This window comes from Antennarius striatus, chromosome 13 (genome assembly GCF_040054535.1).
Source record: "Antennarius striatus isolate MH-2024 chromosome 13, ASM4005453v1, whole genome shotgun sequence".
Taxonomy (NCBI): Eukaryota; Metazoa; Chordata; class Actinopteri; order Lophiiformes; family Antennariidae; genus Antennarius; species Antennarius striatus.
Window position 1 is genome coordinate 10,878,914 of NC_090788.1, and position 27,855 is coordinate 10,906,768.

Here is a 27,855-nt window from a genome sequence, read left to right on the forward strand (position 1 = left end):
GTGTGGGCACAGAGATGTTGTACATCAACCAGCTGAGAATGGTTATAAGAAGTGACTGCTGCTGGAGGGAAACTAAGAGAAATAACAGCAGGTTGGAACCTATGACATCATTCTATGACATTTCTCACCTTAGAATTCTTTTCTGAAAACAACCAAACCTCAACTGCAATTGAGGTTTGGTTGTTAATTATGTTTTGGGGTGTGACAGGCCTTGTTGAATCATTTTCTCACAGCCCTTTAGTGTGGCTTTAAAATTTGACCAAAAGCACTTGCAGGTTTTCATGGGTGAGTTATGCCGTGAACACAGGTCAGATGGTTTTACTTTGCTGGAATAAACCGACTTCTCTCACAAACAAATGAGCTATCCTTTCATTCCCATACAGCATGTACAAAGTGGCAAAAATAACCCAACTCCATCATAGTTTGGTGCTCTAAATAATATCAGACTGACTAAATCAATGTTTGCACAGTTATGCAACAAATGACTAAAAACAATCTTCACCCTTCTGAAACAGATATCTGACAGTTACACAAGGTGCAGACCACACAAATTCAAATTTAGGTGAAGTTTTTCCAACCCTTCACCTAATAATCCCATTACTTCTACAGGTGGAAACCACCATGGATCACCTATGTGACCTGGAAACTCTCAAGGATGAAATTCACACTGAAGAGCAAGGCAGATGTTCTTCAGATGAGCTTCCTGTGACGGTGGTCAGTTGAAATAGAGATTATAGTGGTTTAATCCCACATGATCTCTGCTTCTGAGAGCCACTGCAGCAGAAAGTCAGGAAAGACCAAAGCTTAGAGAAAGTGCCCGGTTAGTGTCACAGCTGGGAATTGAAGGAAGTGACAGACAGATGCATGAATGAAGTCTCACATACTCAATGAGCTTTGTCTCTGTGTGCTCATGCATCCTCAAACATCAGTGAGGTCATTGATGTATTTTAATTCCGTTTGTTTGACTCTAAAACCCTGCATAGAGGTGAGGATGTGACTTGAATCAAATGAAATTATATGCAGCGGTTGTTTCAGACAAGTGAGAGTAATGTTGTTACTGTCAAGTAAGATGTGAATTGATTTTTGTTTTTCCACCAGCGGTCTTTAAAGCAGGACAGCTTTGCATGTAAGACATCAGAAAGTAGATTTCTTTTCATAATGCAGTTGAGAAAATAAGTAATCCTCTCTATGCAGATCATACTGTGCATGGGTTATTATTTTCCTCCTGTCTTTATTCCCTTTGATTTCATTTCACCGTTGCAGGCAGATACTAAGTCTTATCTTTTGGATTTAATGTCAGATGACAGAGATATTACTTTGCCCTCCAGTGGAAACAGGTTCATGGGTTCTGTGCTCTATTGTTTTTATGAAAATCAGACGAGGGGTTTTGATTTACACATTAAAACCAGATCCTGACAACAATCAGCCCTGGTCCGGTGTCAGTGCCAGCCTTTGGGAGGATGCCTCTCTGTCTCCATCTGTGAGAGATGAAAACACTCTTGTAGAGCAATTAATAACTGTACATGGAGGTGAAAAAAAGAAATACCACTGAGCATTTCAAGGACAGGTCAGAGAGGTAGGTCACGTCCTCCAGTGGAGTCAGATTATGTTGGCAGCTGCAAAACTACAGATACTTTCATCCGGGTGCTCTCTTAATCTCAACAAATGTAAGCTGGTGAAGCTTCGGCACAAATCCCTCTTTTAAGAGATAAAGAGAGGAGGAGGATGATTGCTTTTCCTATCCATTTTTACTCAAAGAAGCACCTCACATCAGTCAAAGCCGTTGCTTCTGACTGGTGCTGCTGCTGACAGGTGGAGACTGGCTTTGTTTTATTTTGGATTTGGACTCAACAAAGGAGAAATCAGGACTTTTTGATATTTTCAGGTGCTTTAAGCTCTTGTTTCCAGCAGTTTGATGTCTGACATCCTGTGTCTGGATGTTTCAAAGCTTCACAAGTCTTGAACAAAATAGCACTGCCTTGTTGTTTTGTTTCTAAGTTGAACACAGCTAATGCCAAGAGCAGATGTAACAGGCAAAACCAGACAAAAGAGGGAAGAGATTTTAATCCGTTTGCAGCACTTGATTGCAGATAACAATGTTTGCCAGCCGTGGTGGTACTGGAGGAGGTAAAGGAGGGAAATACTCAGTGGAAGATCTTTATGGTATCAGCAAGAAACCCAAGGCATCCTCCTCCTCAGGGAGCATCGTGGCCAAATCTGGAGCTCGGAGTAAGGGCTCAGACCAGAGGAATGAATCCGAGGCCCTGGCCTCTCAGATCCTGGAGGCGGCGCACCGGCTGGTAGAGCGACGCCGACTGGAACTGTACCTGAGAGAATATGGCCTCTCCCTGGCCGAATGTGAGGCTGAGCGCTCCGCGATGACATACAGGTAAGGAGAAGAAAGCAGAAGAGAGAATTCAATATCATTTTTGGTTTTTGTGGATGAAAATGTGTTGACAAATGTGCATCCAGTTCCATTAAATCAAACCTCTTTTCCACTTTATAAATAATCAGAAATAAAAAGTTCAGATTTATCATTGAGAGAATGTCAGGCCATCCTGCGCACTCAGCCATCATTTATATTTTTCTAACATAGCACTAATGTGCAGATAAGTGCAGCTGATGGCAATGAAATATGTTAGTGGGGTTTTATTTTAGATGTGACCTAGAAAGAAATATTCCACATGTAAGGAACTCTGGAAGCACAGCGGTGTGGAATATATGTTGCCGAGTTGTAGAAACATCTGTTTGCTCATGATCACTAGTGATAAAATACTGATTTTTGAATCAATACTGATTTGATCAGTATTGATTCAATATTGACCTCTTTGTTGGTGTCACTCATGATTTAGTCATTCCTAAAATGTATAAATGTGTTGATCGTAAGCCTATATTTATGAGACAGATCAGTGACATGCTTTTTATGTACTTTTCATGACACAGAAGCAAACACACCAGCTGTAGACCTCAGGTAAACTGGCCTCTAGGTGGCAGTGTCGTCACAGAATCGTGACCAGTCACCACTATGACTGGAATCAGACAACAGACCCAAGTGTGCAGCTCCGACAGAATCATTTGTCAGAAGGGACGAGAGAAAACACTCTCAGATCTACTTATAGCAGATTCTATCAACATGTGGTGATAAACATTGCCCTGAAATGAAAGCTTTTCATTTCAGGGCATTTTGCCCCCACCTGATTCGTCCACTGGTGACAGTTGCTCCCTCTCCACCTATGTGCGTAGGCCCTGGCTCATTTGTGTGATGATGTGTCACAGTCGAACTACCTCGTGTGTGAAAGTGATTACTTGTAATCAACACAAAAACTGCAAACTATCCACCTTGGCGTCCTCACTAATTTGCTGGTTTTGTTGGCAACAACACTTTCACACCTCCAGTCATCTAGTGAGTGCAAAGTAAATTATAGGGGAACTGAGACACACACTTACATCTTGATAAAAATACTCTAAAGGCTGGTTGGTCTTATTTTTGACTTATTTTATTTTTTGGAATGAAATAAACATAAAAATAAACATAATAGATTCATAATAGATTGGAGTGAGATCGGTTCGACTAACTCTGAGGTACCAGCTGAAGTTTGTTAGACATTTACCTTTTCTGCCCCCTACCTATAGTAAAAATGATGTTCAATATGTCACATAGTTGCAGAGCATTTAATATGCAATTCAACATCACAACAGCGTGAGATGAAAGTTAGGTAAAATCACACCATGCTGCCAGAGACACAAGTAATAGGATGATGTGATAATGTGTGTGCGAAGGAACTGACTTTAGTTTTTAGTACTGGTAGAGAGAGGGGGGAAGGGGTCAAATTCTGAAGGGCCCCACAGAGGCTTGGCTCTGTTGGCCAAACAGAAACCGGATGGAAACGTGGACTTTCTAGAAAACCGAGATGAGAATAATTTTAATTTGATATATTTCTCTGGTTTATTTGTGAACATGCAGAAATGCCAATAGTTATAATCTGATATCACGAGCAGCGTGTGTTATATCTCCACTAACATAATGTGACGAAGGGACTGTGTGTGTGTGTGTGTGTGTGTGTGTGTGTGTGTGTGTGTGTGTGTGTTTGTGTGTGTAGGTGTGTGTGTGTATGTGTGTTTCAAAAAATGTCGAGCTCACATACGAGAGAGAGAGAGAGAGAGAGAGAGAGAGAGAGAGAGAGAGAGAGAGAGAGAGAGAGAGAGAGAGAGAGAGAGAGAGAATTTTGAAACCCTCACATTGTTCGTGTGTCGTTTTTTATTGAAGGTTATTGAAGATTCTGGAAAAAGAAAGAAATACTGAGAAAGATGTCGGACTGATCTGATAAATAAAAGACGCGCTGACAGAGAGGTGTCGTTCTGACTGCAGATGATTCGGGGCCGGGATGCCGGCGTTTTTTCTAATCCGCGCACCGTGAGATTTTGTGGGATAACGGGAGACCTGCTCAGTTGTCTTTGCTGCCGGTATGTGAACGACTTGTGAAGGTAATCCAAACCGGCTCAGCGTTTGCTCTCATTGGCTTTTTCATCCCTCCCCTTTCTCTTCCTATTGCACCAATTTGATGCTGCGCGCTCGGCGATGATGCATCGGTGGGGCTTGACTATGTGAATTTCGCATCCTATCAAGTCTGTTTACCGTGCTCGGACTGCGATGTAAAAAAAAAAAAAAAGCAACCGACCCAGTTTGTGCTGACCCACACTGAGACAGAAAAAAATCAGCAACAACCAGGGGTAAAGATGCTTTATACCGAGACGAGGTGCGAGGATGCCAGTAGCTGTGATTATGCGTTCGCCGCAGCCCGCTCCGGAGCACCACGGCTGGAGGAGGACACATCCAACCTCAGCTGAAAAGGAGGCAGCAGGCGATCAGGCGCTTTATAACCCAACGTAAGCCACAGGAGCCCGTGCATGTATTTTATGTGTGTGTGTGTGGGGGGCAGCAGAGGAGGAGGGGAAACCTGGCATCTGAAAGGAGGCATCAATTGCACTGAGGTTTCCCCCATGAGCTGCCACATCCCAGAACACGTCTGAGGACTGCTGTGAGCTTACAAGCCTCCTAATGATTTTTGGAGAGCAGCCCTGATGCATCTCGAGAGTGTGAAAACTCAAAAAACCCTTTGCCAGACAGAGACGGAGCAGATGGTAACTCTGTGTGTGTCATGTTAGAGGCTGGACTCTTGCCTGCTCCCTCAACCTTCAGCCAAAAAAATAAAAAAATCTGACCTGGCCTGTCTGAGCCCCTCCGCATGAGCGCCACCACCTTGCCATAACAGCACAACAGGGTCAAACGGCAGCAACAGTTTACAGACATTCGTCTCCCGGGGAACCTGGGTCAGGATGCAGGTGTCTTTTGCCTGCACTGAGCACAATCTAAAGAGTCGCAGTGAGGACCGACTTTGCGGCCTTCGCACCGCTCCACCCCCTGGAGGAAGCAGTGGAGGTGTAGGGGGAGGTGGCGGAGGAGTTGGAGGAGGAGGTAGCGGTGGTGGTGGAGGAGGAGGTGGTGGTGGAGGAGGTGGAGGAGGTGGTGGGCAGGGGAGCAATGGCAACTATATCTCCCAAGGCTCCGTCAAATCCAGGGAGGGGTCTGGGACCCGTCAGGCCCCTCAGGGCCATGCCCACATGAAGGAGGCTATCGGGCGCCACACCAGCATGAAGTACAGGTGAGTATGGAACTCAGCAGGTGGGGGTTTCATGGGATGGAGGGATAATTCCATAATCAGAAGCACATCCAGTACAGGTGATGTGGTCGGCCTCCTCTCATTGACGCCGGCTTTCTCATATTTCTGTTTGTCAGTCTGTTTTGTTGAAAGGCAAGGTGAATTTAAGGTTAGCTTCAAATGCCACCAACATTCATTCAGTAGCACGCTGCAGCCTGCCTACATATCCATTAGCAGTAATGAAAAGCACCTCAGAGAGTGTACAGACAGCAGTTATTCTCCTGACATTATAAAAACACTCTAAAATGCTCCCTCTCTTGGATGTAAAAAAGCTCATATAATCCATAGCAAACAGCCATAATGTTATCTCAGCATGGCAGGCGCTGAGTATACAGGAGCGTGTGCCATAGGGTTACGTTTTATGCAGATTCTAGCCTGGCCTTTGCTCCGCATCAAAGATGAATAAAAACCCTCCAATAACTTACCTAAAATCACCTCAGGACAGCCCAGTTTTTATTGTGGTTTTTAAAATGATCTGTTTCCCATAAAGCAATGGTGCCAAAGAGTATTTTGTGCACAGAAGGCAAATGAATAATGTGATTTGTCTGTTTTAGTGAATTCTGAGTCAAACTCAGTCCAGTTTGATGGATGAGTCTGATCTTGACAAGGACAGCCCCCTCCTCTCCACTGACAGAGGGGTCTTCATAGCATCAGAAAACACTGCACAATTATACATGCATGTATATGAAAGCATACATCATCATAATCTATGAGGGCATAATCTCACCTCCTGTTTCCCTCATTTTGGCTGTAAAATCCAATAACCGGGAGGAGACTTTTAATGACCTGTTTTCCAAGTAATCAGGCTGATTGAATTGCTGCAAATTTAGCTTTCATTTAATGGGGTGTTTAAAAAGGGAATGACTTACAAGATGAAACCTACTGTTTTTTCCATCCCTGAGAATCACCTACTTCTGATGGAGGTGGATTGTTGTGGTTATTCTGCCTCAGGAAACATGTTACTGATAAGGAGTGCAGCAGCACAAGTCTACAGCATATGGTCAGCTGTCTCTGCCAGGGGCAACACCCCAGGCCTTGTCTTTAGTATTTGTCCATCTTGTTTCCTAATCATCCAGCACTGCTGTTGCTTATCAGCACCTTTAGCAACTGAGCTAAAAAGCCCCACCAGCCAGCCACCGAGTTATTTCTGGAGGCACAGCACTTATACAGTACATGCTCCATTTTACACTGCAATCACAATCAGACCTTCAGAAAGAAACATGGATGTATGAAACACGACGGCATGCTGAATGAATGAGTCTGGGAATGGAAAATGAAATGAAAAGTTGCCAGCTAACAAGATCTCTTCTGATTTTGATTTCCCAGATTGCAGCTACTGCTGCTATTATCTGCCTTGCTTGACTGGGTGCTTTATAATCCCTCCAGCCGTCTTATTAACCCGAGCGTTCATCGCTCGCTGGCAGGTTTCAGAGCCCGCTATCACCCCACAACCCCTAGGCTCGCTTCCCTGCTCCAACTATCTCTCTGTTTGATCCTCTCTTTATCTCCATGATATGATGGAAGTTTTTCATTTCCAACTTCCTGAAAATATATCGTTCAGCAATGTTGCAGTGTACTGCGTTCTTGAAATAAGCATGCACATTTGGGATTGGAAGGGTTAACCAAAGGTATCCCATATTTACTGCTGTTTGTGTTTCACGGCAAAGACACCCACACCAACATCGGAACAATAAAATATATGACGCATGCAGCCAGGATATACTGTTGAAGGTCATTTTATATCCAGATAACAATCTTCATCACCATGCAATGCATCTGCTGTGGATTTATGAAAACCAAAACCATGTGACCGACAGAGCTGAGAAGGATTTGCAGTCACTCAAATCAATTTCACACATAAGTGAAAGGTAAAAATCATAATCTTAAACTACCAATGATGAACACGTGATTCTAAATTCCATTCGAGGAATTGTGTGCTTTTGAGTAAACACTTGTTGTCATGGTGACATCAGCATAGATTGAGCTATACCCAGCATGTGTCTACTGGCATGCAGGCCCTGAGTTCTCTGTAGTTTGGAAACTGTGGAGGGGTGGGTCTATAAGTAATGCAGACAAAGTTATGTCATTCTGCAAATAAGGTTTCTATGGCAACTAGGTCATCTCTTTTCACCAACACCAGTTCAAGTGTAGAAGATTGTATTTCCAGAATTAAACTGCCCTTGTTGGACATGTCTCATGGAGGTATGTAATCTATTTACCTTGGTACACATTGTGCCAGTTAGTCAGCCACATGCAACTATGAGAATGATTTTCAGTAGAATACACAACCCCACCCAGGTCCAACAGTCCCCTTTAATGCAATCAAGCCTTCTCCAAAACCAATCATTCCCTTTATCCTGGTTCAGACACATCCTTCCACCAAGTTTCATGGAAATAATTCCAGTGGTTTAGTGCTGATATCAAAGGCTAGGTTCAGACTGGCAACCAAAATCCGATTCATAGCCCATCCAGATTGGAAGCGGATAATTCTTTATTAGTCTGAACACATTGTGTAAAATCTGATTTTTGCAAAATGGATTGAAACCATTTTCAGGGGGTAGTTTCAGGGGGTAGCATTTGGAAGGAAGTGTTTCAGTATGAACAGCTGCAAACACATCGATCGGTTTTCACTGTCTGTGATGTCACTCTCTGCGCCGCAAGAGCCAATGTGAGTGATGGAGCGTGGACGCCGCGTCTGACTGGATTTCGTTGCTATGGCAACCTGTTAGATCGGCCTTAAAATGTGGCCCAGTCTGAACAGAGCCAGATCCCACCGACCAATCGACCAAAAAACCAATGGGCATGGTTTGGACATAATGAAACATCCAGTGTTGGGTGTATCTTCTAAAACAACTCAATACAGACACCAAGTATAATCTCCTGCTCTCAACGGGAGCAGACCTCTTTCTTCTGTCTCCTGTTGTCGCTATCTCTCTAACTCATACCCAGACTGACTCTCACTTATTCTCCGCAAAATGCCAAAAGGAAAAGGAAAATTGGAGGATACTAAAGACCAGATGGTCTCTATGAAAGAATTAAAGAGTGAGTTAAAGAGCAACTTTTATAAGTTAGGGAGTGACTTTGATAAAAAGTTGGAAGAAACCGGTGCTCGACGCCTTGGAAGAAATGAAGGTCAAAATGAAGAAAATGCAGAAAGACGTGGAGGAAAAAGACCGAAGAATTGTTGTATTGGAACAGGGACAACAAACAATGGATGATTTGGAACAACGCATTTGTATAAATGATATGATCATCACTGGAATCAAAATTAAGCAGAGGAATTACATAAATGCTGTGGACAGCGCTGACATCGAATCTCTGGAGCAACAAGTGAGTTCTCAACTGAGGGATCTGGAGATAACTATAGATCCAGACCAGATTGAGACATGTTAACCATTGCCATCTGGAGGGAGGAGACCACCTGCAGTGCTGATAAAATTCAACAATCGTAAACACAAAATTGCTGTTCTGTAACAAGGCGTCAAACTGAAAGGAAAAAATGTCTACATTCATGAGAATCTCACTAAAAAGAATGCTGATATCACTAAAAAGGCTTGACAACTGAAGAAGAATGGGCTGATCGACAACACCTGGATGAACAACTGCAGGATCTTCATCAAAACAAAGGGGCTTTCTCCGGACCAGATGAAAACAATGGTGATCAGGAGTGCAGAGGAGTTGATGAAATATGAGCAATAAAGACGGACAAGAATTTTTACAACACCAAAGATCAGTACAACAGAGTCACTTTCAATATTGGGAGCTCTACAATTTTGGACAAGTCAAGTATTTCATGGAACAGTCGAAAAAATCAATATCATTGATGTCAGAAACATGGACTAATGAACAAAGCAAAAAAAACAAAAAAACAAACAAAAACCAAAACATGTATTTGTGATAACATGGGATAACATTAACTTTGAGACTTTAAAGAGCATATTGATATCTTTTGACAATACAGTATAATACCATGTAAAACTGTTAAAGTGTCTGCAACAAACTGGTTAGTTCTTGTATAAACACTTTCTGCTGAAAGAGGTGAATATGATCATTATATTCTTGTGGAGAACACTGGCAAGGCCAACTTCTTGTTTTGACTATCCACGATGTTAACAAACCTTGAGTTCCTAGGAAGAATGTAAACATGGTTATACTCTAGGGTAAAAGGCTAATATCTGGAAGTGAATAAGGGTATGAACGTCTGTCAAAATTCAATGTATGAGCTGGTTGAAAACTTTTAATGTCTGAGTTTGTTGATTACATATTCTAATGAGAGAAATGTTTGTTGATTCTGGGGAACGGGAATTTCACAAGCCTATTGGCTTTGATCCGTCTGCCCTTTTTTTCGGATGTTGTTGTTGATGTTGTAAGTATGATGAAGGTGTGAAGTCTGCTATATTAACAAGTCCGGAAAAAATAAAATAAATAAATAAGTTGAATCATTAATGCTTTTCTACTGTTTCCAAAGCAAACTCCTTGGTTGTGTGGTGTGAACTTCATCTCCTCACTTATCAAATAAACAATAAAATATTTTGAATGCAATAATTAGCATTGTGTGAATTCACAGTAGTATCTCTATGCTGAATGTGACGCTATGAGCAGTTAGCTCAGCTCAAATGGACAGGTAGATAGTGGTGGACAGACAGACGCAGGCTAACTGCTTTGACTCTATTCAGCTAAGGACTGTTAGTGCTAGCTTGATATTGAGTGAAGAGACATGAAAGTGGATAAATCCTCTCATCTAAGCCCTAAGTGCTATAATTCCTGGTCTTGTCTTGGTCTCTCTTGCCTACGGCTCACATTCTTCACCGACAAACTGAGTTTCCTTTTCTGCTGTAGAAGAAGTTTGTTTAGCCAGTAATTTTGTTGAGCTATAATTTTCAATATAGTAACATCATGTCAGTTAGTAAATATTAAGGATTTAATATTCCTGCTCTCGGGCAGGATTACATTTCTCAGTCCAATTAAATTTGGCTGCACTCAGACATTTTTCACAATAGGAACGAAAAAACTAAACCAAATAACAAAGATAATTGCTCACTGAATGATTAATGACTCAAAAATTAATGACTCTAATAATAATAATAATAAAATATAATCATACCCAGGATTCGGCTGCTTGTTAAGTTTGGGATGAAGGCTTTTGCATGGTGGCAGGGTTTGAAGAGTTCTGACATTTCTCCAACAGTGTATCTTTAGTCTATGAGAAATTGAACTCAGCAACTGTGTGTGTGATGATGGTGCTCATTTACTCCTGTAGTTATGTTGCTCTTACAGGATACCCGCTGTCACAGTTACACCTTCATTCACACTCCATAGCGTCAGTTTGTAAGTTTGATCCTAGATTATTCATGAAAATGTTTCTGAGTTGATGTGGAAAAAAACAATAAGCAGACTGTTCCCACTTTGACAAAACACAAAGGACACCACATGTATTTACTTTGCAATGAATGCCAAAACAGCGATAAAATATGAAGTGGACTCATCATGAAAGATAATTAATTCATAATTAGTCAATTTGCCTTAGGGTGTTATCGTAATGAATAACCAGTGGAAACAAATGGCTTGTGTAGCAGGAAGGAGGACTTTGACCTTCACCTCGCTTTAGACATCTTGCTTTCAAGACGATAAAACAAATTAGTGACACAACCTCGAGGTCCTGCAACAAGCTCAAGTCATGCTGTATCTTCACCTTCTTGATTTCAAACTATGAGTAGTTTTGGCTTCAAATGTTTCATCTAATGAGTGAAAATGGATTTGTAGAATAGTGTGATAATTATTATTAGCATAACTTGTTCACCTGTGCGTTGAGATTTTAAAACAAATGTAAAGCGGAGTTCATCATTCCTGAATGTGAAGTGACTGCTGGGTCAGTGTTGTTTAATGAGGCCTACATTTGTCAATATTTGCCCAGGGATAAGAGCGATGACACAAAGGCTACTTCTGAGCTCATCACAATCAGAGTCAGACGATCCATGATGTGTCTTCTGAGTAGGTCATCTAGTTAAGGTCAAAGTCCACTTTCTCATCACACACCATCATGTCATAACAACACAACCTAAGGAATCTCCACAGATCCTGGAAAAAACTTTTAAACACATTAACTAAATTGAAAATCTTTCTGTTTTTATGTGTTGAAGTTATAAAAGCCCTTTAGACACATACAGTAGTTACTTGAGAAACTGTAGAACTAAAAAGAAACACACAATTCACACAAGAGGTTCACATTTTTAATATGAGCTGATGCGACTTCTCAACTGTGGTACTTCATTACACGCAATTTCAGTAAATAGGAGAATCACAACCACGAATGAGGTGTTAGCAGGACCAGCTGCTGAGGTAGTGCATCTGTGTGAGTCTGTCTTGTTGCTTCTACCTCATTTGCTTTGCTCACAGCATGTGTGTTTCATAATTAGGAAAGACCTACTTTCCAAATAACTTTAATACAAGTGAATGAAAAAAGACAACATCACACAAAAATGGTGTTCAGCCTAATTCATGAATAATAGCTGTAGCAGGAATTAAGAACACTGTTGGTCACAGTGAGCTTTTTAAGAACAAGGGAGAGGTGCAGAGTTGTGGCAACTACGGAGGAATAAAGCTGATGAGCCATACAATGTAGTTATGGTAAAGAGTAGTTGAAGCTAGACTAAGGGCAGAAGTGAGCATTTGTCAGCAGCAGTATGGTTTCATCCCAAAAATACATGTAGTGTACAGATGCACTATTTGCTTTAAGGATGTTGATAGAGAAGTACAGAGAAGGCCAGACGGAGCTGCATTGTGTTTTTGTAGATCTGGATAAAGCTTATGACAGGGTGCCAAGTCACTGCAGATAATTTATTATTAGACTACAGCTGTCCTGGCGTCATTAATGATCATCGAGCAAAAGAAGGCCAGTCCATGAATATATTGTCTTAGATGAAACTGGTCCATGGCGCAATAAAGGTTGGGGACCACTGCTGTAAGACAGTGGTGAGGTGTGCTGTAGATGTAACAGAGGAGTTCAAGGTGGAGGTGGGACTGCATCAGGGATCAGCTCTGAGCCCCTTCTTGTTTGCTATGGCGATGGACAGGCTGACAGATGAGGTTAGACAGGAATCTCCATGGACTATGATGTTTCCAGATGACATTGTGATCTGTAGTGAGAGCAAGGAACAGATGGAGGACAAACTAGAGAGGTGGAGGTTTGTCCTGGAAAGGAGAGGAATGAAGGTTAGCCGTAGTAAGACAGAGTACTGTAGGACATGTGTGTGAATGAGAGGGACCTAAGTGGAAGAGTGAGGTTACAGAGAGAAGAGATCAAGAAGGTGGAGGATTTTAAGTACAGTACTTAGGGTCAACAGTCGAGAGCATTGTGGCGTGTACAGGCAGGATGGAACGGGTGGAGAAAAGTGTCAGGTGTGATGTGTGATAGAAGAGTTTCAGCTAAGATGTAAGGAAAGGTGTACAAAACTATGTGGTCTGACCAGCGATGTTGTTCGTTCTAGAGAAGGGGCTCAGCTCAGACCTGATCCCTAATGCAGTCCCACCTCTACAGACAGTGTCACTGAGGAAAAGACAGGAGACAGAGCTGGAGGTAGCAGAGATGAAGATGCTGAGGTTCTCTTTGGGAGTGACCAGGATGGATAGGATCAGGAATGAGTACATCATAGGGACAGCGCATGTTAGAGGTTTTGGAGATAAAGTCAGAGAGGCCAGACTGAGATAGTTTGGACATGTCCACAGGAGAGATAGTGAGTATAATGGTAGAAGGATGCTGAGTTTTGAACTGCCAGGCAGGAGGCCTAGAGGAAGACAAAAGAGGAGGTTTATGAATGTAGTGAAAGAGGACATGAAGGTAGTTGGTGTGAGAGAGGAGGATGCAGAAGAGAGGGTTAGATGGATGCAACTGTGGCGACCCCTTAATGAAGAAGCTGAAAGGAAAAAAAAGACAAAAAAGAAGTCGGTCACAGTGAGCTCTCTTCTGTCTGTCAAAGGGTCACCTGACTCTAAGTGATTCATCATGGCCCTTAATTTTGCTACATTTTTGGGTTTACTTAAATTTAGGTGTTTGCTGCTAACATCTGTGAGTTCGATTCCGCATCTGCAACGTGTAAGTCTGATTCAAACACAAAAGTGTTTGAATCAGAAGAAGAGCGCTGTGTTGGTCACGTCTTTAAGGAGAATGAAATGCAATAGAGATAAAAATTCAGTTTAATCTGGATTAGGGTTGTGGTCTCTCCACATCGTCTTAATTTCTGTTTTTCCACCAGTGGGTATCTTTGTCCTTGGACTCAAATTTCCAAAATGGATTTTGTAAATGCTGTGATCACCACAAATAGAAAGCCTATATATTTTGCCGAGGTACTGTAGAAAAAAGTCTCTGCATGACCGACAAAATAATGTTCTTTGTATCTTTGGGTGAACTGACTGTTTAAAACCCTAAAACGTTGAATACAGCATTATTGTAAGAGAACAGAGAGTCCACCATCCTCCCACAGTTTGTGCTCAGAAAAATGTGATTATAAGCACACACACATACACCGCCCACGCACACAGGACTGACGTGAGCGTTATTAATATCTAGGTGTGCTTCCCCCTGGAGAAAAGCCTGCTCAGCATGTGTGTGGCATTTTCTGACAACTAAAGGAAAAAACTTCATCATTTGCACCCAACCATCTGTATATAGTGTCTTCCATCTGTCTCAGATGACAACTAACTGTAAATGTCAGCATAGGTTAAAATGCTGACTACATCGTGTCAGAGCACCTGTGAGCCTTCTCTCTGTCCTCCATTAATACTGTCTTGATTAGCCAAATCAAGAATAAGTACCTCATTTGGGAACTGTGGATTATGATGAGTGAAAACAAAAACAAGAAAACAGCGCTACTTATAAATGCTGCAGAGGACCATCTGTCTTTTCTGTGAGCTCACATGTGCATTCATGCATGACCATATGTAGATTTTTCGCCCATGTTGGAGTGTAATTCCCTTTGAGCGTGAATATGCACGTGAAAGCATCAAATGGCCTCACTGATGCTTGCACAATATAGAACTTATCTGCTTTCGCATATTTGACAAATCACTGCAAATGAAATAAATATAGACAGAGCATCTGCGTTTGCATGTGTGAGCAGAAGTGGGAGATAGTGTTATGAAGGAGATTGTCAGAGGAAACAGAGAGCATATGTTCCTCCATTCTCACTGATTGTAATTTACCAGACTGCAGCACTGCAGAGTGGGGGCAGCCAGTCACACCAAGAAACAATATCTCCAATTTCCCACAAACAAAATGATTGTATTTTATCTGACACCGAAGCATTTTAGTTCTTCTACCCTTGTGCTCAAGCACAGTATCATCCAAACATATCAGTCAGCTACTGTCCTTATTAAAAAAACATGGCAAAGACATTGATACAGTAAGAGTGTGTTTGTGCAAGAGTTGTGGATGCTAATGGATACTTGACATCACCCTCATGCTGACTCATGTTGAGTTGTTGCACTTTTATCCCCCCGGCATTTAATGTGGGAGGATAGAGAGCTCAGCATGTCCATCCCTCCGCCTCTTGTGTAGCAAAGAGGTATCTTTAAATGCTCTGGGAAGCTTAAGAGTCTTGTTGGTTCTAATTTAAAAATTGACTGAGTCTGACATGAGGGATGGGGTTGCTCATTGTTTGAGGTGAACACATCAATGTTCTAACTGAATCTGAATCGGAACTGAATCTCAGATGAAGGTTTTGTCAAATGTTTGTTTACCAAGCAGAGCTCGGTATATTTCAATAAAACTTTATCACACATACAAGCATCTCAAGGGATGCCTCTTCATCCTTTTAGATGTGATCTGTAATAAAAAAATTATTTTGGGATGTTTTGGGGAGTGGAGGTACATCTTCTAATGTTTTTTATTGATTGATACAGGCTTTTATTACACAAGGCTGACAATGAAAAACTAAAAATGTTGGTCATAAAATGAAAAATAATCCTACAAACCATCCAGGCTGAACAGATTGTTTTTTTAAACTTAATTTAGTTTTCATCTTCACAAAAAAGATGTCACATAAAAATGTCATCTTGACATTTCTACATTCCTATCGTTTGAATACAGTATTAATTATGCAGGTGATATTGAGATCTAAATGCTTCTATTTTTGAAAAATATATTTTCTTTCTTTTTACTGTGAAGCTGCTTCAACCAGCAAGAAATATTTTGGGGATGTTGTAATTGGTCCAACCTTGTCAAGCATTAGTAGACATTAAAAAAAAAATCCTTTAACTTTCTACAATTGAAGTTGAGAAAAAAACATTATAATTTGACGAATGTCACAAAACATGCTAGTAAGGGAGAACAAAACAAATGAAAAAAACAAGTATTTGAAAAAATGACCTTAGAAAACGTATCTGAAGTATGTTTTCTCCCATGTGCCTTATTTCTATTTCTCATTTCTGCTCCCAGTGTTCAAAGTGGCTGTCATTATGTGATGATAAGAACTGTCCTTAGTCGACAAACAGAAAACCTGAGCCACATTAACATACAAAGATTCATCAACATCAAACCTCACTGACACTTTCCCTCTCCGTGGTGCATTCCTAACCTTCCAACTCTGTGATTTTTTGAGTAAAAATAACTGACGTCAATAATAACTGCTTCACACACTCACAAAGTTTCACACTGTAGTACAGACACAAATGCTTACATATGCAAGAATCTAAAACTAGCTTTAGGTCAAGCATTAAAAATAGATAGGAAAAAAATAATACCAAGACTTGCTCTGCTGAGTCTAAATGCTCTGACAGACTGTCTTTCTACATTTGGCTATTTGTGTTGGATGCAGGCAAGCGGGCAGCGAGGAGAGAGACATTGGAGATGGAGAGACGGCGAGCAGTGAGTCGCTCTGCAGTTCTGTTGCCTCTCCAGCTGGCTCCCGGCTAATTAGAATGGGGGAGATCATGCACGGAGGAGGAGATCAAGCAGAAAGCCCACACCATTTGCAGCTCCACATGCTCCCGTGATCAGAAACGCTGCTCTCTGCTTCTTAATGCTCGCCCTTCAAAAATTCAGCTCTCTAGACAATGAAATGTTACCCGTCGAGTAACCGACTCCTCTTTAGCTTATGGAACATTTTGGGCCATTCGTCCTGCAGAGCAGAGGAGTTGTCATTTGGACTCTGGGCTGAGCTGAGCTATGTTTCCTCTGGATGTGCTGCTGACCCAGTATGCTGAATTATTAACACAGGAGGGCAGAAGGTCAATTGCTCTGAAATAATTAGACACAAAGTAATTAAACCACTTCTGAGAAATAATTTAAGTTACTTCACATTTCATTATGGAGCGTTCACATCCAGGAACACTGTGGTTGGAAAGACATAATATTTAATGATTTTTTTTTCTTTCTGTTTAACAAACCTGGTTGCTTCCAACCTGCACACATGTTGGGCATTAGGCTGAGCTCCACCAGAAGTCTGTAGGGAAACATACACAAAAGGATGAGTGAAGGGGAGGGGGCATCAGGAAGGTGGAGCCAATTAAAACCACTTTACAAGGCATTTGAGAGATTAATAATGCATCTGATTTTCTTATTTTGTCTATAAAGCCTGAACATATGTCATTTGAGCTGTCATTGAAAATGTGACTGAGAACTTCAGTAAAAAATGGCATTAAAACGAAGAAGGGAAGCAAATTCAAAGTAATTCAGGACTATACTGCTCATTGAATGTCATTCACACAAATCAGTTTAATATAATTGGATGTACAAATGTGTCGTCAGCACCCAAACATCACGTCATCTTTCCTCATTTACCTCTGACCTTCTTCTTCTTCTTTTCCGTTCGGCTTTTCCCTTCAGGGGTCGCCACAGCGAATCAGTTGCCTCCATTTAACCCTGTCTTCTGCATCCTCTTCTCTTACACCAACTACCTTCATGTCCTCTTTCACTACATCTATAAACTTCCTCTTTGGTCTTCCTCTAGGCCTCCTGCCTGGTAGTTCAAAACTCAGCATCCTTCGACCAATATATTCACTATCTCTCCTCTGGACAAGTCCAAACCATCTCAGGCTGGCCACTCTGAGTTAATCTCCAAACCACTAACATGTGCTGTACCTCTGATGTACTCTTTCCTGATCCTATCCATCCTGGTCACTCCCAGAGAGAACCTCAGCATCTTCATCTCTGCTACCTCCAGCTCTGTCTCCTATCTTTTCCTCAGTGACATTGTCTCTAGACCAAACAACATCGCTGGTCTCACCACAGTTTTGTACACCTTTCCTTTCATTCTAGCTGAAACTCTTCTATCACACACGACACTTTTCTCCACCCGTTCCATCCTGCCTGGACACGCTTCTTCACCTCTTTTCCACACTCTCCATTGCTCTGGACTGTTGACCCTAAGTACTTAAAATCCTCCACCTTCTTGATCTCTTCTCCCTGTAGCCTCACTCTTCCACTTGGGTCCCTCTCATTCACACACATGTACTCTGTCTTACTGCGGCTAACCTTCATTCCTCTCCTTTCCAGGACAAACCTCCACCTCTCTAGCTTCTCCTCCACCTGTTCCCTGCTCTCACCGCAGATCACAATGTCATCTGCAAACATCATAGTCCATGGTGATTCCTGTCTAACCTCGTCTGTCAGCCTGTCCATCACCATAGCGAACAAGAAGGGGCTCAGAGCTGATCCCTGATGTAGTCCCACCTTCACCTTGAACTCCTCTGTCACACCTACAGCACACCTCACCACTATCTTACAGTCCTCATACATGTCCTGCACTGCTCTAACATACTTCTCTGCCACTCCAGACTTCCTCATACAATACCACAGTTCCTCTCTGGGCACCCTGTCATAAGCTTTTTCTAGATCTACAAAAACACAATGCAGCTCCCTCTGGCCTTCTCTGTACTTCTCTATCAACATCCTCAGAGCAAATACTGCATCTGTGGTACTCTTTTTTGGCATGAAACCATACTGCTGCTCACAAATGTTCACTTCTGCCCTTAGTCTAGCTTCCACTACTCTCTCCCATAACTTCATTGTATGGCTCATCAGCTTTATTCCTCTGTAGTTGCCACAACTCTGCACATCTCCCTTGTTCTTAAAAATGGGCACCAGCACACTACTCCTCCATTCCTCAGGCATCTTCTCACTATCTAAGATCCTGTTGAACAACCCAGTCAGAAACTCTACTGCCACCTCTCCTAGACACTTCCATACCTCTACAGGTATATCATCAGGACCAACTGCCTTTCCACTCTTCATCCTCTTCAATGCCCTCCTCACTTCATCCTGACTAATCTTTGCTACATCCTGGTCCACAACAGTCACCTCTTCTAGTCTTTGTTCTCTCTCATTTTCCACGTTCATCAACTCTTCAAAGTACTCTTTCCATCTTCCCATCACACTACTGGCACCTGTCAATAGACTTCCATCCCTATCCCTAATCACCCTAACCTGCTGCACGTCCTTCCCATCTCTGTCTCTCTGTCTTGCCAACCTGTATAGATCAGTCTCTCCCTCCTTACTGTCCAATCTAGCATACAAGTCATCATAAGCTTCTTGTTTGGCCTTTGCTACCTCTACCTTCACCTTACGCTGCATCTCCCTGTACTCCTGTCTACTCTCCTCAGTCCTCTCAGCGTCCCACTTCTTCTTAGCTATCCTCTTTCTCTGTATGCACTCCTGTACCTCCTCATTCCACCACCAAGTCTCCTTATCTACTTTCCTTCCAGATGACACACCAAGTACTCTCCTACCTGTCTCCCTGATCACATTAGCTGTAGTTGTCCAGTCATCTGGAAGCACCTCCTGACCACCCAGAGCCTGTCTTAACTCCTTCCTAAAAGTCATGCAACACTCTTCCTTTTTCAGCTTCCACCATTTCGTCTTCTGCTCTGCCTTTGCCCTCTTGATCTTCCTCACCACCAGAGTCATCCTACACACCACCATCCTATGCTGTTTGGCTACACTCTCACCTACCACTACTTTACAGTCACTGATCTCCTTCATGTTACACCGTCTACACAAGATGTAGTCTACCTGTGTGCTCCTACCGCCACTCTTATAGGTCACTCTATGTTCCTGCCTCTTCTGGAAGTATTCACTACAGCCATTTCCATCCTTTTTGCAAAGTCAACTACTATCTGTCCTTCTGCGTTCCTCTCCTGGATACCAAACCTGCCCATCACATCCTCATCCCCTCTGTTTCCTGCACCAACATGTCCATTGAAGTCTGCTCCAATGACAACTCTCTCACTTCTAGGCAAGCTCTGCATCACTTCATCAAAGTCCGACCAGAATTTCTCCTTCTCCTCCAGCTCACATCCTACCTGTGGAGCATACCCACTAACAACATTGAACATCACACCTTCTATTTCTAGCTTCAGACTCATCACTCTATCCGACACTCTTTTTACCTCCAGGACATTCCTAACAAACTCCTCCTTCAAGATAACTCCTACTCCATTTCTCTTCCCATCTATACCATGATAGAACAACTTGAACCCTGCTCCTAAACTTCTAGCCTTGCTACCTTTCCACCTGGTCTCCTGTACACACAGTATGTCTACCTTCCTCCTCTGTATCATGTCAACCAACTCTCTACCTTTTCCTGTCATAGTTCCAACATTCAACGTCCCTACTCTTAGTCCTATACTATTGGTGTTCCTCTTCTCTTTCTTCGAGCGAACGCACTTTCCTCCTCTCCTTCTTTGACCAACAGTAATCCAATTTCCACCGGCGCCCTGTAGGTCAACAGCGCTGATGGCGGTCGTTGTTAACCCGGGCCTCGACCGATCCGGTATGGAAGTCATAAGTTTGATTCGCATCTTTGATTTGGCAAAAGTTTTACGCCGGATGCCCTTCCTGACGCAACCCTCTGTATTTATCCGGGCTTGGGACCGGCACAATAAGACACTGGCTTGTGTCCTCTTGCGGCTACATTTCATTTAGAATGTTGAATAAATTTGGTTCCACTTCACAATTGTGTCTCACATGTTTTTCATTCATGCAAAATAGTTTCAGTTTGTTATCTTTAAGTTTGAAGCCTGAACTGTGGCAAAATTTCAAAAAGTTCTTGTGGGGGGCTAGTACTTTTGCAAGGCACTGTATGCTGTTTGGCTACACCCTCACTTACCGCTACTTTGCAGTAACTGACACATTACACCGTCTACACAAGCTGTAGTCTACCTGTGTGCTCCTACATCCATTCTTACAGGTCACCCTAAGTTCCTGCCTCTTCTGGAAGAAAGTATTCACTATAGCCATTTCCATGCTTTTTGCAAAGTCAACCACCATCTGTCCTTCTGCATTCCTCTCCTTGATACCAAACCTGCCCATCACCTCCTCATCACCTGTTTCCTGCACCAACATGTCTGCACCAATGACAACTCTCTCACTTCTAGGTATGCTTCGCATCACTTCATCAAAGTCCAACCAGAATTTCTCCTTCTCCTCCAGCTCACATCCTACCCGTGGAGCATACCCAATAACAACATTAAACATCGGTCTGGCTTCAGACTCATCCCTCTATCTGGCACTCTTTTTACCTCCAGGACATTCCTAACAAAGTTCTTCTTCAAGATAACTCCTACTCCATTTCTCTTCCTAAGTACACCATGATAGAACAACTTGAGCCCTGCTCCTAAACATCTAACCTTGCTACCTTTCCACGTGATCTCCTTGACGCACAGTATGTCCACCTTCCTCCTCTGCATCATGTCAACCAACTCTCTACCTTTTACTGTCATAGTTCCAACATTCAACGTCCCTTCTCTCAGTCCTATACTCTTGTCATTCGTCTTCTCTCTCTTCCCACGAACACACTTCCCTCCTTTCCTTCTTCGACCAACAGTAGTCCAATTTCTGCCGGCACCCTGTAGGTCAACAGCACTGATGGCAGTCGTTGTTAACCGTTAACCCAGGCCTCGACCAATCCGGTTTGGAAGCATAGGTTTGATTCGCATGTTTGATTTGGCAAAGTATTTATGCCGGATGCCCTTCCTAACACAACCCTCTGTATTTATCTGGGTTTGGGACTGGCACAATAAGACACTGGCTTGTGCCCTCTTGTGGCTGCATTTTACCTCTGACCCCCGCAGACCCTTATTCCTTACCTTTTTTCAACAGGAACTTGGGTAAATCAGGCCTCCGTGTTTCCTGCCTCGGTTTAGGTGAGTCGGTGTGAAGACGGGAAAATGTTCATGTCTGTTTCATCGACTCAAACAAGTCAAAAGTCTCTCCTCTTGTTCAGGCACCTGGGTGACATTTGGATCACAGATCTCTGATGAGGTGAGGATTCTGCCATCTCTCTCTGTTTGCATAAACAGTTGATTCCTGGGGAAGTTCAGTAATATTTCTTCTGTGGATAACAGCTCTCAGTGCTTTCAGTGATACACATCCCATAGATATAAGGCTTGGGAATAATGGTAGAATAATGAAATATTGGATATTGTATGATGTTAACCATCTTATAGATGACACAGATAACTGGAATTTATCAGTTTCAATGCTTGTTTCCCCCCAGATGGCCGAGAACCTGATGTCCATAGCTTATGAGAATGGAGTTAACCTTTTTGACACAGCGGAGGTGTATGCATCTGGAAGGTGAGATCACAGTTCTTCCTCCAACCATCGCTTTTCTGCTGTTGTCCTCCGTGCAGAATTTTTTGTCATTTCTTTATATCCTCAGTTTGTGTAACATAGAAATGTCTGCATATCTCCAATATGATTTACATCAGTGGTCCCCGACCTTTTTTGCGCCACGGGCCGGTTTTATCTAAGACAATATTTTCACGGACCGGCCTTCATTTGCTCGATAATCGTTAATGACGTTAATGACAACTGTAGTCTAATTATAAATCACCCGCAGTGGTTTTATGTAAAATGCAGACATCAACAGACAATAAACAACCTTTTTTTCTTAAATTGATAATCAACATCTCTGTAAACAAAATAATTGTAAGAAATAATTACTGTATATTAAGAACTCAATTCAAGTGACGGCACTGATGAGGTGTATTTTGAAATAAATAAATAATAATCCAATAAAAGGGTGAACAAGTCAATCAAATAATAATAATTATAATTACAATAATGAGAATTAGTGGTTGGGACCGCTGATCTAGGGGTAACGAGAGACAATGACATCTGAAGTGTGGTTCTGGTCTACTCCGCAGTTTGGTTTTCTTAACGGTCATTCAGAAATTCCCGCTTCAGAAAGACAGGAGGGGGCGGTAAGGTGGCGCAGTGGTTAGTGCTGCCGCCTCACAACACGGCAGACATGGGCTCAAGTCCCGCTCTGTGCAAGTTCGCATGCTCTCCCCGTGTCTGTGTGGGTTCTCTCCAGGTTCTCCAGCTTCCTCCAACCTCCAAAAGCATGCGCTTCAGGTTGATTGGCCGTTCCAAATTGCCCATAGGAATGAGTGTGTGTGGTTGTATGTCTTTGTGTGTGGCTCCGCGGTGTACTGGCATCATGCCTGGAGTGTCCCCCGTGTCCCCCCCCATGCCGTCGAGATAGGCTCCAGCTCCCCGTGACCCGCTGCGGTGGATACAGCAGTGGTAATCTGAAGATGACTGACAAAGACAGGATGGAAGCAGGGTTTTCAATTCTTTTTGGGCGCTTTCAGGATAATATGCCTTGACTTTAATCCAGAACACTGGATTAAAGGGCTGACTGATAACCTGTCACGTGACCAAGACCTGTCAAGCGGGACAGATGTACGCATTCGTCTGTGCAGAATGACGCACAGACGTCACTTTTCAAAATAAAACATCTTTAGTCTGGTAACCAATAAAAAAAAAAAATCAAACTTTCTGTTTGTGTGCCACCCGGTGCCTAATGTCCCGCGACCAGGTACCGGGTTGCGACCTGGTGGTTGGGGACCACTGACATAGACGGACGTAGCATAGAATTGGGTAATACAAAAAATAAAAATCTTACTGACTCCGAAATAAATTAAAATGGAAGTAATGTAAATTATTTTTTCTTTCTGTGCGGTCCAGTACTAAATGACCCACGGACCGGAACCAGTACACGGCCTCGGGGTTGGGGACTACTGATTTAAATGACTGTGCAGTGAAGTTAGCATGACGTCATCACAGTGAATGATGTCTTTCTCCACAGAGCGGAAATAACTCTTGGGAACATCATCAAGAAGAAAGGATGGAGGTGATGTAATTTATTTTTGAACTCATGATGATGGCTAATAATTCTTTGCTGTTCTGAAATGCACTCTATCTCTATGAGTTTGATTAGTGTTATAATGAACACTCGATTAAATTATCTCAAGGGCAGTGACGTGCCGTGAGGTTCATGGCTGGTGAGGCACTGATTTCATCATAATTAGATTTACAAACATATGAACCTACAGTGTAGCTTATTCATCATTAAATCATAAACAGTGAGTGGGTAATTTTTAAAGTCTCAGAGCAGAATTATTTACACGTACAAACTGTAACACACAAATAAGCACATTTGATTAAAAAAAGCATTGTTATGTTGTTACTACACGTTTGTTTATATGTTACGTTTACTTACAAATGAAGTCCATGCGCAGTTCCTTCTGAACAAAAGCATCGAACATTTTTTGAGTCGAGATATGTAATCCTCCATTTTTATAGCAAGGCAAGGCAAGGGGAAAACTAATGAATGGCTGCAGTTTGCTGTCATTTCTGTGGATGAGGACGAGGAATCCTCGGCCGAATCCCTGGGGTCACCAGCGCCCCCTACCATGAGGCAGGAAAACTGTGTGCCTCACGTAGTGACTCTTACCAGTGGTTTCAGGAGTGCTAAAAAGATGTTACACACATCTTGATGAAAAAAAACACTACATTATATACATTAGCTAAATTATGGAAATTTTGAAAATTTTAATAGTGACATATAGAGAGATTACGGTCCCACTGTATAGCATGTCAGCACAGATAGTCGAGCCATTGCGCAATCCATGGTGAGGCTCGGCTGGCTGGTGCCTCACTGCACGGCTCTGCTCAGTATTTCAGCGGTAAATGTGAAAATTCAGCAATCTTGAGTAAAAATAGCCTAAAATTGGTGACGTTACATAGAAAATAACTTTATAATTTCCATCCCTGGATAAATATAACCACTAAATTTATTTTTTTCCATTTTTTTTCTTTCATGATGGCAGGTGAGGCCGTGCTTCACCTGCCTCCCCTGACTGCACATCACTGCTCAAGAGAAATTTATGACTTTAAGACTGATGAAGTGCTTGAGCTTCAGAGAGTATATAAAAGCCGAATAAGAAAATATAAAAGATCACAGACCATGGGAAAGTTTTGAGAAGTTTTAATGCATTTTTATTTTAATAAAAGTTAAAAAAAAGAGGAATATAACACTGGCCTAAATCTGTTAGTTTACTGTCTTTTGTACTTGACTAATATACAAAAATTGGAGGTACAAATTGGGAGATAAAGGTTTCTCTTCGCAACCCTTTCTTGTTTTCATCAGGCGTTCAAGTTTTGTCATCACGACAAAGATTTATTGGGGAGGCCAGTAAGTACAACACTAACCGCAGTATTTTCCCAGTAAAAGTGCTTGTGTTCATTTATCATTCAAAGGAGAATCCATAACATATATTTTCATTTCCACAGAGCTGAGACAGAGAGAGGACTTTCTAGAAAACACATCATTGAAGGTGGAGTATAACCTTTTTTAAGTACTTAAGTACAGTTATGACACTCTAAAATTATGTTAACTGGGAAGTCCATGAATACTTATTTATTCTCCTAACATAGCAGATGCTTATTACCATCATTCTTCCTCTCCTGAATTGTATTTTGATAACATGCATTTTTCCTTTTTCCTCTTTAGCTTTGCAACTTTATTTCTTACGCCATATTGTTCATGGGATTCCTTTGGGCAGATGCGCCATGATTGGTTGGGTGCTTGATTGACAGGTAGTGGGTGAAGTTGGTGACAACGTGACAGTGTGGCAGTGTAAGACTTTCAAGTGAGCTTATTCAAATACATAGTTCGGGATTACAACTATGCTGGGCAAACACAAATAACCATATATTTGCAAATAGCAGCAAATTTAGCTCCCAGGCAGTAGCTGCTCCTGCGCAGATTTGTGATAATTATATAGTGGTTATAGTATGAAATTAAACAGTTACGGTATGCTAGAGGTACAAAATGTTTGAGGCAATGACATTGAATGAGTTTGAATAAACCTTCACGCTATCTCCTGCACTGTTTCTTTGTGTCTGGTCAACATGTTCCATGAAGTAAATTAAGTTAAGATAATACATCATCAACTGATGAGAAGCTGAAGGAATATGTTTGAAAAAGGAGATGACAAATATGTGGTAAAATAACTGACAAGAAATAAAGTTGCAAAGCTAAAGAGGAAAAAGGAAAAATGCATGTTATCAAAATAGAATTCAGGAGAGGAAGAATGATGGTAATAAACCCTGAATGGAGTAAAGGGAAGCCCCGAGGGTGAACCAAATTCTGTCTTTGAGGATGATGACATTTTCTTAACAAAAGCAAATTACATTTTAAACCATTTCAGTGATAATTCTGCAGACAAAGTGTATAAGAGACGGAAAGAGATGGGCCCCAGAAGTGCAGATGTCATTTTCTCCCAAATAACAGCAAATCCAATCCCGATAAACAGTGTGTTTCTGACTTTCAACCAATAGGAATTCAAAAGAGGAAAAAAGTTCTTGCTGAACTAAATAATGATAAGCCAGCTATTATGAGTGTTATTTTGAACAAAATATCATCTCCAATATGTTATATCTTCATTTGAAGGGGGGGCTGGAAACCTGCTCAGGTTGCATGTCTTCAGATGAGTTTCTCAGCCACCAGACGCAGATATATATTAGTATTCACCAGGGTTGACCAAATCATTAGAGAAATTGTACTTGAACAGAGTTTATTCCGTTTTACACATAATAACCTGAGTTTTCATTTTCAGTATACAGATGGATATACAGCATATGAACATGTACAGCACAAAAATTTATAAAATAATAAGTGGGGGTACTGGGTCCACAAAAGATAGTTTTGGGTGGAGCGTACATAAAACAGTTTGTGTACAGCAGTCAGGAACAGCATATTGTTCTAACCAGAGACGTAACTTCTCTTCTACGCATCTTTCAAGGAGGAAGTGCTGACGCATTTGTCTCTAAAAACAAACTCCACCTTGTGGACTAAAACGGTATTAACCCATCAACACTACAGTTTAGAGCAGTGGTCCCCGACCCTCGGACCGGTACGTGGATCATTTGGTACCGGGCCACACAGCATAAAAACACAATTTATATTACTTCCGTTTTATTTATTTCGGAGTCTGAAAGATGTTTTATTTTGAAAAGTGACGTCTGTGTGGAATGACGCACAGACGAATGAATGCGTCTGTCGCGCTTAACAGGTTTCCGGCAGGTTACCCCTAAATTAAGCGCCCGCAACCGGTCAAGTGTTCTGGATTAAAATCAATGCAGAATATTCTGTGATCGCCCAAAAAGTATCATAAACCCTGCTTCCATTTCCCACCCCCCTTTCTCAATGGAGCGGGATTTTCTTCAGTGACCGTAAAGAAAACAGCGTAGTAGACCGGACGTCCGGAACACACTTCAGATGTCATTGTCTCTCGTTACCTCTAGATCAGCGTTCCCCATCCACTAATTCTCATCATTGTAATTACTGTATTATTATTTTATTGATTTGTTCACCCTCTTATTGGAAATGATCAGTATTTCTCCTACGTTGAATGCATTAATTGTAAGTCGTCATATTTCTAAATAAACATCAGTGCAGTCACTTGTATTGACTTTTTAATATAATTATTGCTTTTAAAAAAAGTTGTTTATTGTCTGTTGATGTCTGCATTTCACATAAACCACTGCGCATGACTTATTAATAATAGACTACAGCTGTCCTGTCGTTATTAACGATTATCGAGCAAATGAAGGCCGGTCCGTGAAAATATAGTCTTAAATGAAACCGGTCCGTGGTGCAAAAAAGCTTGGGGACCGCTGGTTTAGAGCACATGTGTCAAACTAAAGGCCCGGCGGCCAAATGGGGCCTGCCATATCATTTTATGTGTCCCGCGCGAGCATACAAGGTCAGAGTGTCTAATAAATAGGTCAAAAGTGTGCTTTGATTAAAAACTACATTTTCCACAATGCAGTAATTAAACCCATATT

General features: G+C 41.9%; 1 protein-coding gene across 2 annotated transcripts in view; it reads left to right on the forward strand.

Annotated features, from left to right (window-relative positions):
• Positions 1–2,298: 2,298 nt before the first annotated feature.
• The window catches only part of LOC137606087 (voltage-gated potassium channel subunit beta-3), a 32,173-nt gene continuing 6,616 nt past the window's right edge, over positions 2,299–27,855 (forward strand). Inside the window, exons 1-7 of one of the 2 annotated variants that reach the window (XM_068331149.1) lie at positions 2,299–2,389; positions 21,814–21,857; positions 21,938–21,975; positions 22,211–22,290; positions 23,810–23,854; positions 25,154–25,198; positions 25,297–25,340. In XM_068331149.1, the coding sequence (XP_068187250.1) occupies positions 2,379–2,389; positions 21,814–21,857; positions 21,938–21,975; positions 22,211–22,290; positions 23,810–23,854; positions 25,154–25,198; positions 25,297–25,340 (307 nt within the window). In that variant the 5' untranslated portion in view covers positions 2,299–2,378. Of the gene's footprint in view, positions 2,390–4,679; positions 5,664–21,813; positions 21,858–21,937; positions 21,976–22,210; positions 22,291–23,809; positions 23,855–25,153; positions 25,199–25,296; positions 25,341–27,855 lie in introns of those variants that run through there. The other variant, XM_068331148.1, reaches the window with a different exon arrangement.